The following is a 13,813-nucleotide window of genomic DNA, read 5'->3' as shown; positions in this document are numbered from 1 at the left end:
TGTCCCTCAGACACAGGTGTACTGCTCCCAGACTTTAGTGAGCCTTGTTTTATCCTTTTCTCCCTTCAAATATCTTTAAAGCTTTTTCAGTGAGCCCTGCTAACTCCTGTGCAAAGATCTTTTTCTCCCTTTGAGGCAGGTTTACCCTGTCTGTTGCCAGCAGGCCTGCTGTTTTGTTCCCTTTCGCTATATCCATATGTATAGCCTTTATCTGTACCCATATATATCCATATATATGTGTGTGTATATATACATATATATATATAGTAGCCCTTAGCTATATTCATGCTGTTCAGCAATTGCCTTGGCCCTAAGTCAAAAACATATACATGATTTCAGCTGTTTTGAACTGCAAAACCACTCTAAGTGGTGAATAAGTTCAGGCATCTTGCATCCTTGCTTTTGCTTTGTTCCTTTTAACTCTTTTGATAAAGGCTTCTCTGAGGAACCTTGAATAAGCTGGAGGTAAAGATTTCCTGAGGGTGAGATCCCAGGAGACTAAAAGAGAAGTCAGAAGTCTACAGGATTGCCCACCATGTGTTAAACGACAATTGCTTTGGAGTACATGGTCACATACTATTTGATGTGGTTACAGTAAGGCAGTCCCTGCCAACAGTGAGATGAGGGATGCATTCATGCCTAGCTCATCATTTGTTTGTTTCTCTTCTGGTATGTCTTTGAAGAAGTGGGTTGTGAATGAAAATAGTTACAAGATGAACTGTAGGAAAAGTTGTATCTCAAGTCTTTTGGGCAACAGGAGATGGGGACAGTGTTAGGAGTGTAAGGCAGTTGGTCTGTTAGGGTGTCTCATTACAAAAGGGTTAACAGTGTGCTGAAGAATCATACATATACCACAAAGGGTAAGGATGCTTTTCCCATCAACAAGGATCTCACCTAGTGAGACTGGTAGCAGAGGACTCCAACACTCAGAAAGTGTCCCACTGACTGAGCTGTTTCACACCATATTGCTTCACTTCTTGTCCTGCCTGCCACCCACTAGGATTATTTGTACAAGATCGGAGTTGAATGCTGTCATGCTGAACTTAGTGAGTCCTGTATGGGGGATGGGAGCAGAGAAGGAATTGGAATGTGGTGTGCAGATGTGTGAAGGTGAGAGTAAAGCTTATCAGCTACTGGTTCCAGAGGGTGGTGGGCTTTTCCTTGTTTTTTTCCTGACTCTGGTGGTGAAGTCATCAGTTGAACAACCTCAATTATCCAGCCATACAGGGTAAAAGTACCAGATCACTACATTAGGGTGTGAATACTTTTAAATATTTAAAAATATAACAATTAAACATAGGCCCTTTTAGTGAGCTGCTCTCTGGGTGGCCTCTATTAAAAACCTCTTGAGATCACAAAGACACTTTCCTTTGTTGCATAATATTTTTTTTTTCGTTTACAGTAAATCAGGTTTGAACTGGCAAATTTCTGTGAAGACCTGTAGCCAATTTAATATTTTAAACAGACCTGTTAAATTATGCTGATTTCAGGAATATCTTGAGCCATCCTCCCTCTGCTAACCTGCAGTGCTGACCCGGCAAGAAGAACTAGACAGCCCATGGGAACAAAGGAGTGTTCTGCAGCTCTGCAGAAAGGCAGGAAAATAAAAGCTCATAAGAGCAAAGAGTGATGTGGCTGAAGTTTGTGTTACAGTTATCAGCCAAGTAATTTAAAAGAAAAAAAGAAAATAATCCAACAAAATCAGAGCGTAGACTTGAATGCACAGCACTTGGTGACCCAAAATGGTAATCTACACTAAATGCTCCTTTGGTAATGTCTGTGCATATGGTTTTCAGCCCATTTGGGGTAAAACTTTGTAGAAAAAGGCTCTTAGAACTTAGAACTGCTACTCTTCTTGGAAAAATTTGTCTTGATACTCAGATCAAGAAGAGTCTGCAAGAAGACAGCTGTTCTAGGACCCTGAGAGCTAGGGGACAGCACACATTACTAGTGCTGTACGTGTTCTGCAGAGATTTCTGTACTCTGAATATTGCTCACTTCACAAATCAGAAATTGTGTCAGTGGTGTTGCTTGATTTCCATGGGCATATCATTCCATGTGTGTACATCAGGGTGCTGAAGTTCTTATAGTTTGTTGCTGATTTGTGCTTATGTCCCCAGTTTCAAACTAGAATCCAGCATTGCATTTTTATTTAACTTTATACTGTGAACTTTATAAAGCTTGGTCTCTGCTTCCCTGTGCCTGTGTTTTAAATGTGTGTAAAATCATTAAATTGCCCTACATATAATTAAAATGTAGAGATTGCATTTTTTTTTATTCAGTGCCAGTGTAGATAGATGTCTGAAAGTGAGTGTACTTTCAGAACCCTCCTTTTGAAACTTTTTGTAGTCATGCAAAAGATGAGTAACACTTTAGAGGATAGAGGACCTCCAGCCAAAATGCTTTTCAAATGATCTTGAAGTGTAATTTATCTTCTTATTTTGCAGCTAACTATGGACCAAATCCAATTTGCAAAGGTTGCTTATCTTGTTCAAAGGATAACGGGTGCATCAGATGCCAACACAAGTTATTCTTCTTCCTGCGAAGCTTCGAACGCCAGATATGAACAGATGTTCAAGTGAGTTATTTTTTGAACCCTTACACTCACTTTTGTAGGAAGGCCATAATTCATGCTCAGTTTTTAAGGCGATATGTTGTGGAACAGAGTTTTATTTTCACAGATGTCTCAAGATCATCATAAAACCTCTTTCCTAAAGAAGGTCCCAGCTCATTCTGAGATATATAACATTCAGCAGATTAAATAGTTGATGAATTGACCTATTTTGTATTTTTGTTATTATTATTGGTTTAATTAGAAGGTTAATTTAGGAAAAAATATATGATTCAATCAGATAGTCCTAGTTTTAAGAAACAAATTCCCACTATATGAAAATAAAAAGGATTAAGAATGAATTTAACATGTAGGTAGAAGTCAGTATAAACACTAACGTATGGGTGGGCTTCTTGTCATACTTTTTGTTCCCACACAAATTTCAGGTGACCAGACACCTCACACCAGACATGCTTTAATATGTAAGTGTTGCTAATTTAATAAAACAGATGCACTATTAAAAACAAACAAACAACCTTTCACTTTTAGTGAAGCATTTTATTTGGAAATTTACAACCTGCTAATGTGCAGCAAGATTCCCTGTTTGCATGTTTGTGCCTAGAAGCACAACTGTTAAAATCCTCGAGTGCTCTGGTATCTCACATTATTTCACCTCTGTCTGGCAGTTGTGCTGACTCGTATCGATTTTTCCATATGCTCATATGTGGAGTATTACCCATATGGATTATTAATCATTGCTGTTACCTCTAATTCCTGTTTAGAGAGGGAATGTTTTTGTCATAGTCTAGCCAGAATCAGGTCACCTGACATAAGAACCTGAAGTGAGAAATAGCTTTTCTTTGTTTCCTGCAATAATCAAGTGTCTGTTAAATGTGTGGCACCTTTCCTCTAATGCTGTGCCATGTCATTGGCAACACCGAGCTGTGAGAAAGCATGTGCTGGTTTCCACATCACACAGTCTTGAGACTCACATGAGGTCACGCAGTGGCAGTCTGGGCTGGATGAAGAGCACTTATGGCCATGCTTGGACCTGTCCCAAACTATCCCATCTCTTTCTTCCCATTCCCTGCGTGGGCTCCCTGGATATAGTATTCTTCTCAAGTGCTGTGTAATATTGCAGAGTGCTGCCTAATCTGTACCAGGTGGTTAAGTTTTGATAAATTGAATGAGACAGTATATGGTTTATGTATCCATTCCATAAAGTAATTTAGAATCTTGGCCTTAATTTTCATGACACATTTGTGAATTCAACAACTTCTCTACGTGAAACCTTTCAAAACTCGACTGTAAATACTTCCACATGAAAAAATGTTTATGAATATATTTGTAGGTTTAGGAAATAGATTAATTTATCTGTATTAGCCTGTACTGCGCTTATGAGACAGGCAAAGTAGTCTGTATTGGCAGTATTCTTTACTTTCAAGAAAAGAAAAGAAAAGAAAAAAGAAAAGAAAAGAGAAAAGAAAAGAAAAGAAAAGAAAAAGAAAAGAAAAGAAAAGGAAAGAAAAGAAAAGAAAAAAAGAAAAGAAAAGAAAAAAGAAAAGAAAAGAAAAAAGAAAAGGAGAACAGCTAATTGCAGAAGGTGAAGGGTGAATTCAATGTAATATTTTTTTGGTTTTACCGCTTATGGAAAGTGGCCTTTTCCCCTGAATTACAGGATTGATTTTGAAAAGCGTAAATGCAAGTTGTGTGCAACCTATACTGGCATGTGTTGAGCACTTGATATTTATCTCACCCTCATGCCTTTGACAGTCTCCGCCTGTGAGAATAATGAAGCAGTTGCATTTATGGACTGGTCCTGGTTACCCTCTGATGATTTCTGTATTGTATGTTTTTATGTTAGTGTAACTGCTAACTGGTGTATTTATAAATCACTTCTCTTTTTTTCTTGGTTTGATGATCTTCATTTGCACGTTGTGGGCACACAGACATTTTGTGGATCGAAGCTGAGTTGAAATAAACATCCTTAAAAATAGAATATGTTTCTTCCTGCTTGATCTTAGATATTCTTACGTATGCTTACAGACTCCATTTCTCAGATAGTATTATCTCAGCTAAAAATAATACAATTTTTGGCTATGTTAAAATCCTTATGGGAGTTAAAGGGCTTGAATTACATAAACTGAAATAATTTCTTCCCTATTATTGTCTTTATAGATACAAAACCTGTTTAGCATTTTATTACTGGAACACTTTCCCATTTTTGTTAGAGAAGCTATAGAAGGCATTTTTATGGAAAATGTTGTCTTGATTTTAAAAGCCGAGCATTATTAGTGCCAAATGTAACACAATAAATACCACAGCCAAGTGCAGTGGCTCTAAAATGATGGAAATTTTGGATTTCAAGACAAATTTTCTTTTCTATCTTTAAGCAGTATGTGTGCCTAGAATTTGCTAAGTGGTTCTAGACTGTTTTTCTCATAACAGTGAATTATGAAATTTGAGAATGCTTGTCTCTAGAAATCAATGTAGAGTTTCCTGCTGGATATGATTTCCACCTTGAACACTGAAGTATAAGAATGCAGTCCTTTTGGACATGAAATTGGAAAGTGTTGAATCTCTTCTGTAGAAGAACACCCAAGAGATGAGCTACGCTTTGTTAGTTTTCCAATAATTTTTTAATAATTAATGACTTTGAACTGAACTGCTCCAACAAGAGATATTTTTCATGAGCAAAAACCAGAACTGTATTTAAAGAGTAAGATGAAACCTGTCACTTCGGTGGTTGGACTGATTAATGGATCAAGCCTATCTTGAACCTTCCAACTTAGTCTGTGGCCGTAGTAACCTTTATCATTTTAGGAGGAGAAACCACTCAGAGATTAGAAATTACAGCTCACTTCAACTTTGGCTGGCTACTTCACTTGTTTAGGTTCACCCTCTTTCTCCTGGGAGAGCCAAACATTGTAGTTTCCCCTTCCATTCACCTTCAGTAAAAACAAGATAAAGAAAAGCTTTTAAACAAATGGAGCATTTATTAAATGTGTAGTTAATTCAATGCATTAAGAAAGGTAATTCATGTTTTTAACATTGTTAAAATAGCAGGACTTCATTAATATGTTGTTGCTTGAACTATACTTACGCGGTATAGTAGAGCATATGACCTTTTGAGACTGTTGTAGCCAGTGCAATCGTAGCAGCCAGGGGGTTCAATTACCAAAAAATTCTGGAGAGAATTTGCACAGAAGGTGTTGCTGGTCAATGACAGATTGGTGAGGAGTGCCAGTGGACATGTCAGGATGGCAGTGTGAAGTTAGATCTGTAGCACCAGTGCTGTTCTCGTGAGCAGCAGAGGGATGGGAGCAGGAGTTTGAAGGAGTGAGTGTCACGGTCATGGGGACAGTCTGGGGATTGGTGAAATTATCGAAGAGTCAGAGAGATCTGAGGCAAGAAGAGCAGGGTGCTGTAAGCCAGAGCTCAGTGTGAAAAACCAAAGGGTTAAGGGCTTTGGACCAAGCAACAATTGTCACTCCCCAGGATAACCAACCTCACAAGTTACGGGCCCAGAGACTTCTCTGGAATGATGCCTCAATGGAAAGAATGAATTCGACTTTCAAAAAGAAAATGTTAGCTGTAGTGAATCATCATCTATTGCTCTGACTTCTTAAATACAAGGATCCTCAAGCAAGGACCCAATTTCAGTGCCAAACTGCCAAACCCTTCAATTTAGGAATGCCATGCTTCCTTTCCTAGCTTCTCTTTGCAAAACATCATCATTTTGCTCTCAGCAGTGCAGGCATTGAGTACCAGTAGTTCAGGACAGTTCTCTTTCTTGGGCATGTGGTTGCTGATTTCCACTCATGCAGATCCCCCCACATGTTTTCAATTCACTTTCCCATGTGTAACTGGTCTTCACTGGTGTCTGCATTTCACGTGGAGCAGAACTTGTGAATCATTGCTGTTACTAAGATTACTAGGAATTGACCAGCTGTCTTTTCCACTTTGTGTACTACAAAATATCTTTGTTATGAAGGGAGTTATGGATTGAGAGTAAACCACATTTATTATGTTTAGAAAGGGACAGTGTAACAATAGAAATGCTACAGAATATGGATATTTCATTATTATTATCAGCAAAAAAAATATTTTACAAATAAGCAACTACTTTTTCTTTTTGTGATACATATCTTTTTGACCTTAAAATTCATCATACTGCACTTAGTATGAGAAAATAGTGAACATTATTCTTAAGGTATGTTAAATACGAAGTACATGCATCTCAATATGAAGCTTTTTTTCTTTATTTTGAATTTCAAAGGCATTGTATTTCCCTAAAATTCAGCTTATTTTGCCTCACCTTATAAACTGGTGAAGGATAGTATTTGTTTTGATAATGTTGCACTGTCTGTAATGACAGTACAAAAAGAAGCTGCTTACAGGACCACATGCTCTTTGTTGTTGTTGCAGTAAGGGATATACACGTGTTTAAATTTAATTTTGTATCTAAATTTGTATTATGAACTCTTAAGCTTTTGATTCCTCCTCTGAAATATAAGTCTCTCAATTCTTTAATGCTTGCTTTGAAGTAAGATGGAATCTCTGGAAAGAAAATTTGAGGTTGTATTTGATGAGTTTCTGTATGAGTGTTAGGATGTCTGAGAGGTCCTGGCTGTGAGTAGAGGGTAGGAGAGCCAGTGGGATATAAGGAGACATGATGCAGAGCAGGAATAGAAGGGATTTGAGGTCTGGTAGGGAGCAAATCCTTGATGAGACACTGCAGACTGAATACAAGGGAAAGAAGAGGCAGGGCTCGAGTGTCTGCCCCTCACCTACAGACCTTTTGTTGCTCTGCTAGATGGGAACAGCAGCAGTGGAGCACCCCTCACTTCACCCTCAGGTTCTGGTGATTCGGTTTTCAGCCCTGCCTTCGTTGTCTTGCAGGTGTGGTAGGCCTGTCAAAGGCGTGCGATTGCTCTGGGGGTTTCTTCTGGAGGATTGAATTTTTCACCTCTTCTCCTTCTCCACACCAATTCTGTCTTTCTCTCTCCCCGCCAGCTTCCACTTCCAGGCCTCTCCTCCTTCCTGCTTCTAAAATCTCCCAGGGTGTTGCTCTTGCCTATTTGGAAACCTCTAGTGGGCACCATTTTCTGTTTATTTTTAAAGGGGGGAAAAAAAAAACCATTTCTGAAGCATAGTGTTAGTCACGCATTATCTATTTCTTTCCTCTGAAGAGTTTCTTGGGTCTAAAATCTTAGATATGTTTACCTTGATTTTTTGGTCTTGTTTCCTTTAGGATTTTTTTTTTTTTGGTGTTGTGAATTTCTAGGCAATCTTTTAAGTGGAATAAAAAGAATATGCAAACTGCATCATCTAGCTACTGATATTATACAGAAAATGAAACCACTGGACATGTGAGAAATTGAAGTAAAAAAATTGATTTTGACAAGAGTCTGGTTCAGATGAAAAAATAAGTTTTGTCTTGTTCCAGTTTACTATAATTATTTCAGCTAGCTAGTTAATTTGAAGGGAATTTAAAAGGATTAAGATAGGGATTTTTAATAGTAGGAAAGATTTTGCTTTCCTTCTCCAGAGGTAGTCCTAAGATGCTGAGATCAGAAAGTTAAAAGCGTTGAAAACTGTAGCAGTCAGAGGAAAACAGTTCAGGTCATCAAACAGTATTTCCTTGGGTTTTATTAGGTTATTTATTGTAAAGTGTAAGAATATTTTCAAATCCCAGGTTTTCTTAGTTATTGCATATTATGTCAAACAGTTCTGTATATTTCATAGTAGATTATTCATTATCCAATTTATTATTTTAATAATAGAATACAAAGAATTTTATTAATCTGCAATATGCTTCCATTAATTTCTATATTTAATGAAGTTTACATAGGTAATTGTGTTGATTAAAAAAAAGAAATTCAATGGTTATATTTATTTTCAAACAAAGCTATCTTAATATGTTTAGTGGAGTATCGACTTCTTTTAGGCATCCAACTAAAAATGTACATGATTTCTTTATCTCTTCATGTTGGTATATTTAACTTTAAAAGCAAAAAAACCTAAATAATTCTTTCATTCTAGTGTAATAACCTCAGTTGCAGTTAAAATAATTTACTTAATGGCACTTTTATTTTAAAAAACCTAAAGGTTTTAAGTTTTGAATAAGAGGAAACTAGGCACCAAAAATAATATACTCTAGACAATTTTCTGTATTTCTTAACCACTATTGTGACAATCTGTGATTGCAAGTAGACTTCTACGTAGTTAGCTTTTTAAACTTCTGGATTATTGCTCTTCTTTAGCTTTTTAAGTTCTTTAAATTTTATAAAAAGTCCGTACAAGGCTGAGGTACAGCAGCACTTCATGATTTGAACTGAATGTGTGGAGGATGTCAGAAAGGAGTTGTTGCCACTCCTAGTTTACCTTCAGCTACAGTTAAATTATCATTATGATTAGCACCCAGTAACCCTAAGCATTATGCTGAATATCAGTCTGATGAACTAATATTGTAATTTCAGAATTCTTACGGTATTCCTAATACTCTTTCAGTATTTTCCCCTAAATTGCATCTGATACAGATTAAATAATAGGCCTTTCATGTTTGGAGTAGTTTATTTTCATAGGAAAAAAATGAAAATAAACTGCCTTGCTGGAAATCTCCAACCTTCATCCCACCTTCACTCCACCCAACCTTCTCCTACTAAAGCTTCTAAAATATTGTTATCACAAGGACTTGGCTGTGACACAAAAGGAAACTGGCATTGAAGGCAAAGAAGAAAATATAAACAAGATGGGAATTTTGAAAGTATGACCAAAACTGGAGGATTTATTCATTTAATGTTTAAATATGGGGTATTCACATATGTCCTTACGTTAAATAGTGATAGTTTTATAGAGGGAATCCCCAGTGTAAAGTGAGGCCATCTTCCACCTGCCAAGCATGTCTGTATCATATCAAAGAGTAATTTCTATTGAAAGCTTTTCCTTTAGTTCCTCTTCCACACACAAAAAAAGCTTTTAGCATGTTACTCCCAGCATGTTTTTTGAAAGTAATGGTAAAACTGTTGTTTAAAAAATGTTGTATCACTTGGATGTGAGGGAGGGTCACAAGATGCTGTTTTTTGTTTTATTGTTCTGTTCTGCATCTTATTGCTGGCACTACGCAATTTATAAAAACCTGGATGTCTTTTCAGATGTCTCAGGTGGGTGAGCAAGAGGCAAATGTGTTTTCTGAATATTTAAACACACAGGATATTTGACTCAAGCGTTGCATTTAACAAAATACTTGCAGTACACATGGATTGTAACAAACCAGATTAGCAATTAAGTATTGTACATCTCCAGAGCAGCTCACCTAGTTGATTTTGCCTTGCAATGCGATAATCTGGGGAAGTGATTTTCAGGGTGACTGTGTAGACATCAACCAGGATCCTGTTCTTTAGGGATTGGTTCAACCCTTGTGAAAAAGAAATGATTATTCTTAGGAATTTCCTATAAACTAAAGTGTGGACAAGAAGCCCAACTTGTGCTACTTATATGAACTCAAGTTTTAAAAGCCCCTTTGAAAGATGCTGGACACAGGAGTTGGTAGCACTCAGGTTATGTGTGTTTGTGTCTAAAAAGAGCCAGCAGAGGTTATCTTTGTCAGGGGAAGGCTTCAAGCTGGTGCTCACATTCCTTTTAACCAAGCAAAGGTTACCACCACTTGAAATATACATTTTTCTTTTCATTCAATTTCCCTAATTTGTTGTCCAATGTCACAAGAAATCCAATCTAAAAAACCTCATATTTCCCTAATGGCTAACAAAGAATAATTTTATGCACTCACACACACACTGTTTAAGTATTGTGGGATGCCCTGTTTTAAATATTAATATCTGTTTCATAAAGATTGGCTATATTTGAAATGTTGATTGGGGATATTTACTAACTGCTATTTCAGAAGAGTGCCCTTGTAGTTTGTGTTTTTTTTCTTTATAAAAGAATGAAGAATAAATGAGTGGCAGAAATTACCAAAATTATTAGTATATTGTTGCATGACATGAATAAAAAATGCTTCTTGCTTGGCTTCAGATAGCTGAAGAGAGGATACGGTTAATGTTGTTTATTTAATTATGTTAGCTGAAGGATTAGATGTTTTTAAAATTAATTGTAAATTACAGTAAATTAATAAATTAATTTTACAATTAACTGTAAAATTAATTGATCATTACTGTTCCAAATATAATGGCTTATACTTTTTAATCTTTGGTGTATTATTTTTCCCTGGCATTTTTTTTGTAGGTATGTATGGTATACATATCATCATTGATAACTAGTTAATTTCCAAGTTGACATGTTTTAATATGGAATAAGATATTTCTGAACAGCCTACACCTGTGTCTGTCATCTCTTGCAGGTCATATTCCTCTTAAATTTTCAGAGAAATACAGCATTTCATAAAGGCAATAGTTGTTTGGTTTCGTTTGGTTGGGGTTGTGGTTTTTTTTTTTCTTGGGTATTGGTTATAGCTTTATGTCTCCTAGTAATTTAAGAATAGTTATTTTTTGTGGATTAAGTGTCTTAATAATAGAGAGGCGTTAAATTCAGAAAAATTTAGGCTTTTTGCACATTCATATGTATAGACTCGGTCATCAGATATACTACATGAAAGCATCCACTCAGTTCAAGGGTCAACTCCGAGAAAAAAAATGTATCCTGATTTCAGAGACAAATTATAAACTGAAGACAATACATATAACACATGCATATTTTCCAAAATAATTTGTTGCATCTCAGGTTCATTGAAATTACTTACACATGCAAATAGTTTACACTGAACATTTTTCCTCCAAGAAGATGTCATTATCTGAAATATAACTAAACTAGGGGTTTTATCTACAGTTTGATTTAAAAAAGTAGGATTAAAAGGACATAGGGGAAAATGTGGTAAACACAGTTACTTCTCATTCTTCTATTGAGCAGATGGATTTCAGGATGACACTATTATAGCACTTATGGCTTTGCTATTTTATTGCTTTATAAGTCCCTTCATTTTTAGTCTTACCCTAACTTTGCTGTCTCATTGTTCCTTATGATCCTTTTGATTTAGGATGCAGAATAGAAAACTGCGACTCCTGCTTTAGCAGAGACTTTTGTACCAAATGCAAAACTGGCTTTTACTCGCACAGAGGCCGCTGCTTTCGAGGATGTCCCGCTGGATTTGCAGCCTTGGAAGAGCTTATGGAATGTGTGGGTGAGTTTTCTAGCACAGCAGTGCTGCTGAAGTGGCTCTTTTGCTGGGTAGCCGTATTCAAATATGGCACTACTTTAAGGTGATGCTTAGTATTTCTTACCAGGAAATATTCAGTAATTAATTATATCTTGATTTCTTTACTGATAATACTACTAAATTTTTCCAAACATTAAAATACCTCTTCATTGGGAATGCAACTCTGTTGTGCATCAGAAAGTTCTGTCCTCTTAACTGTAAAATCACCGTGTATGAAGATTTACAATTCAGAATTTGTAAGATTTCAGGAATTGTGTCAGAACAAACTCTTTCTTTCAAGAGTATTGCTTGCATTTCATGATGGAGAGGACTTGGAAATGTGAACTTTTGAGCTTTTCAAACCAAGGTGACAACCAAATAGGATCTATATATTAGATAGAGAAAAAAAAAGTCAATCTCATTAATTTAGGAGGGTTTTTGAATATTTGAGACTGTCATAACATATCAAACATACAATTTGATATTCTGATTTTTTCTTGGTCTGGTTGATGCTGGCTAAAAAGATTCTTTCAGGTTCTGTAGGAGATTTTAATTTTGTTTCAAGCTTTTGCCTGCTAATAGTCAAAATGTCAAGTGTTGCTTTCTAGCAGAGTACAGTGTATTCTAATAATAAAAAGAAAAAAGAAAAAAACAAACACACCAGAAGAATTGCTCACTTGTGTTTTCTTTTGCTTTATCAGAAGGCTGTGAAGTGGGTCAATGGAGCGAGTGGGGAACTTGCAGCAGAAATAACAAAACATGTGGATTTAAGTGGGGCCTGGAAACGAGAACAAGACAAATTGTGAAGAAGCCAGCAAAGGACACAATACCATGTCCAACCATTGCAGAATCCAGACGGTGTAAAATGGCCATGAGGCATTGTCCAGGAGGTAAGTGTAGGCCATGCCAGAAAAATCTTTATGAGCTGAAGGCCAAATGCTGTCTCTGTCCTGTCAGCCAAGACTGAAAAGCAGCAATACTACATCAGTCCTAGTTTGTATAGCGAGACGCCAGAGAAATACTCAGCATGGAAGTAATCAGTCCTTCAGTAGACTGTGAAACTTTCTCCTGGTGTGGTACTGAGTGTTTTTCAAAGCCTCATGGAAGAACCATAACAGGTTGCAGTTTGAGCTTCAGCATGGAAATGATGCTGATGGTGGAAGAACTACTTGTTCTGCACATGGCAGGAAATATTATGATTCTAAACCTCTCTGCAGGTGGCACACACAGTGTTGGTGTGATGAGTATTTAAAGGAAAAGAAGTTAGTTGCACATGGCATTGTTGGCTGGAACTATTAGCTGGAACATATTATTTATTTTAAATATTGTAAATCAAGGCCAAACTATGGTAGATGTGATACAAGCAGAACAGTAATAGATATCGAGATTTTCAGCATGAGACCAGCCTATGGCAACGGCCCTAAGTAAATAAAAGAAATATTCAAATTTCTTTACCATGGTGTTGCAAGACATAGTAGTGATGCTGATGTGAAAAAGGAAATTGAGTTTCAAATTTGGGCCTGGATTTTAGACTCCAAACTGAAGACACATCACTGGTAGAGAGTTCTTTTATCTTTTAAGTTTAAAAGTTTAACCTCTCAGTTGTGTATCCTGACCACTTAAACAGGTTTCAAAATTTGTAGGAGAGGTGGGTGATCAGTAGGTAATAAAGATGCCATTCCTTTTGGAATCACAGGGTTAAATAAAGAATGAACTTCAAGAGATCTCTAGTCCAACCTCCTACTGCTAGTTGGGTGTCCTGGCTTGCAGTGTATTCTGTTACCATCCTCATGAGCTGTTGAAACCAGGTGGGGCAGTGTTTCCTTGCCTCCTCCCTCTGGACCATCTTTCTGTTAATGGCCCATCAATGCCTTGCCGCATGACTCAGAGATAGCTCCCTCCAAACCATCTTCTGTTAATGAGCCCATCAACGCCTGGCCTCATGACTAATCATCCCATTGTGCGATGCTCCACCCAGAAGGAGGAACCAAGCATTCCAACTTGGATATAATCTGAGATTCCGAACACCACAGACACCCTTTCCACTG

General features: G+C 36.9%; 1 protein-coding gene across 1 annotated transcript; it reads left to right on the top strand.

Annotated features, from left to right (window-relative positions):
* The first annotated feature begins 1,064 nt into the window (after nucleotides 1-1,064).
* RSPO2 (R-spondin 2) lies at nucleotides 1,065-12,874 on the top strand. Its single transcript, XM_017731358.1, is given in 5 exon segments — nucleotides 1,065-1,110; nucleotides 2,448-2,545; nucleotides 2,548-2,578; nucleotides 11,607-11,750; nucleotides 12,467-12,874. Coding segments are annotated over 5 exon segments (585 nt in total). The 3' UTR covers nucleotides 12,733-12,874.
* The last annotated feature ends 939 nt before the right edge of the window (nucleotides 12,875-13,813 follow it).

Source organism: Corvus brachyrhynchos, unplaced genomic scaffold (assembly GCF_000691975.1).
Source record: "Corvus brachyrhynchos isolate BGI_N302 unplaced genomic scaffold, ASM69197v1 scaffold710, whole genome shotgun sequence".
Taxonomy (NCBI): domain Eukaryota; kingdom Metazoa; phylum Chordata; class Aves; order Passeriformes; family Corvidae; genus Corvus; species Corvus brachyrhynchos.
The sequence above is the reverse complement of the archived record's forward strand: the minus strand, read 5'-3'. Positions and strand labels throughout refer to the sequence as shown.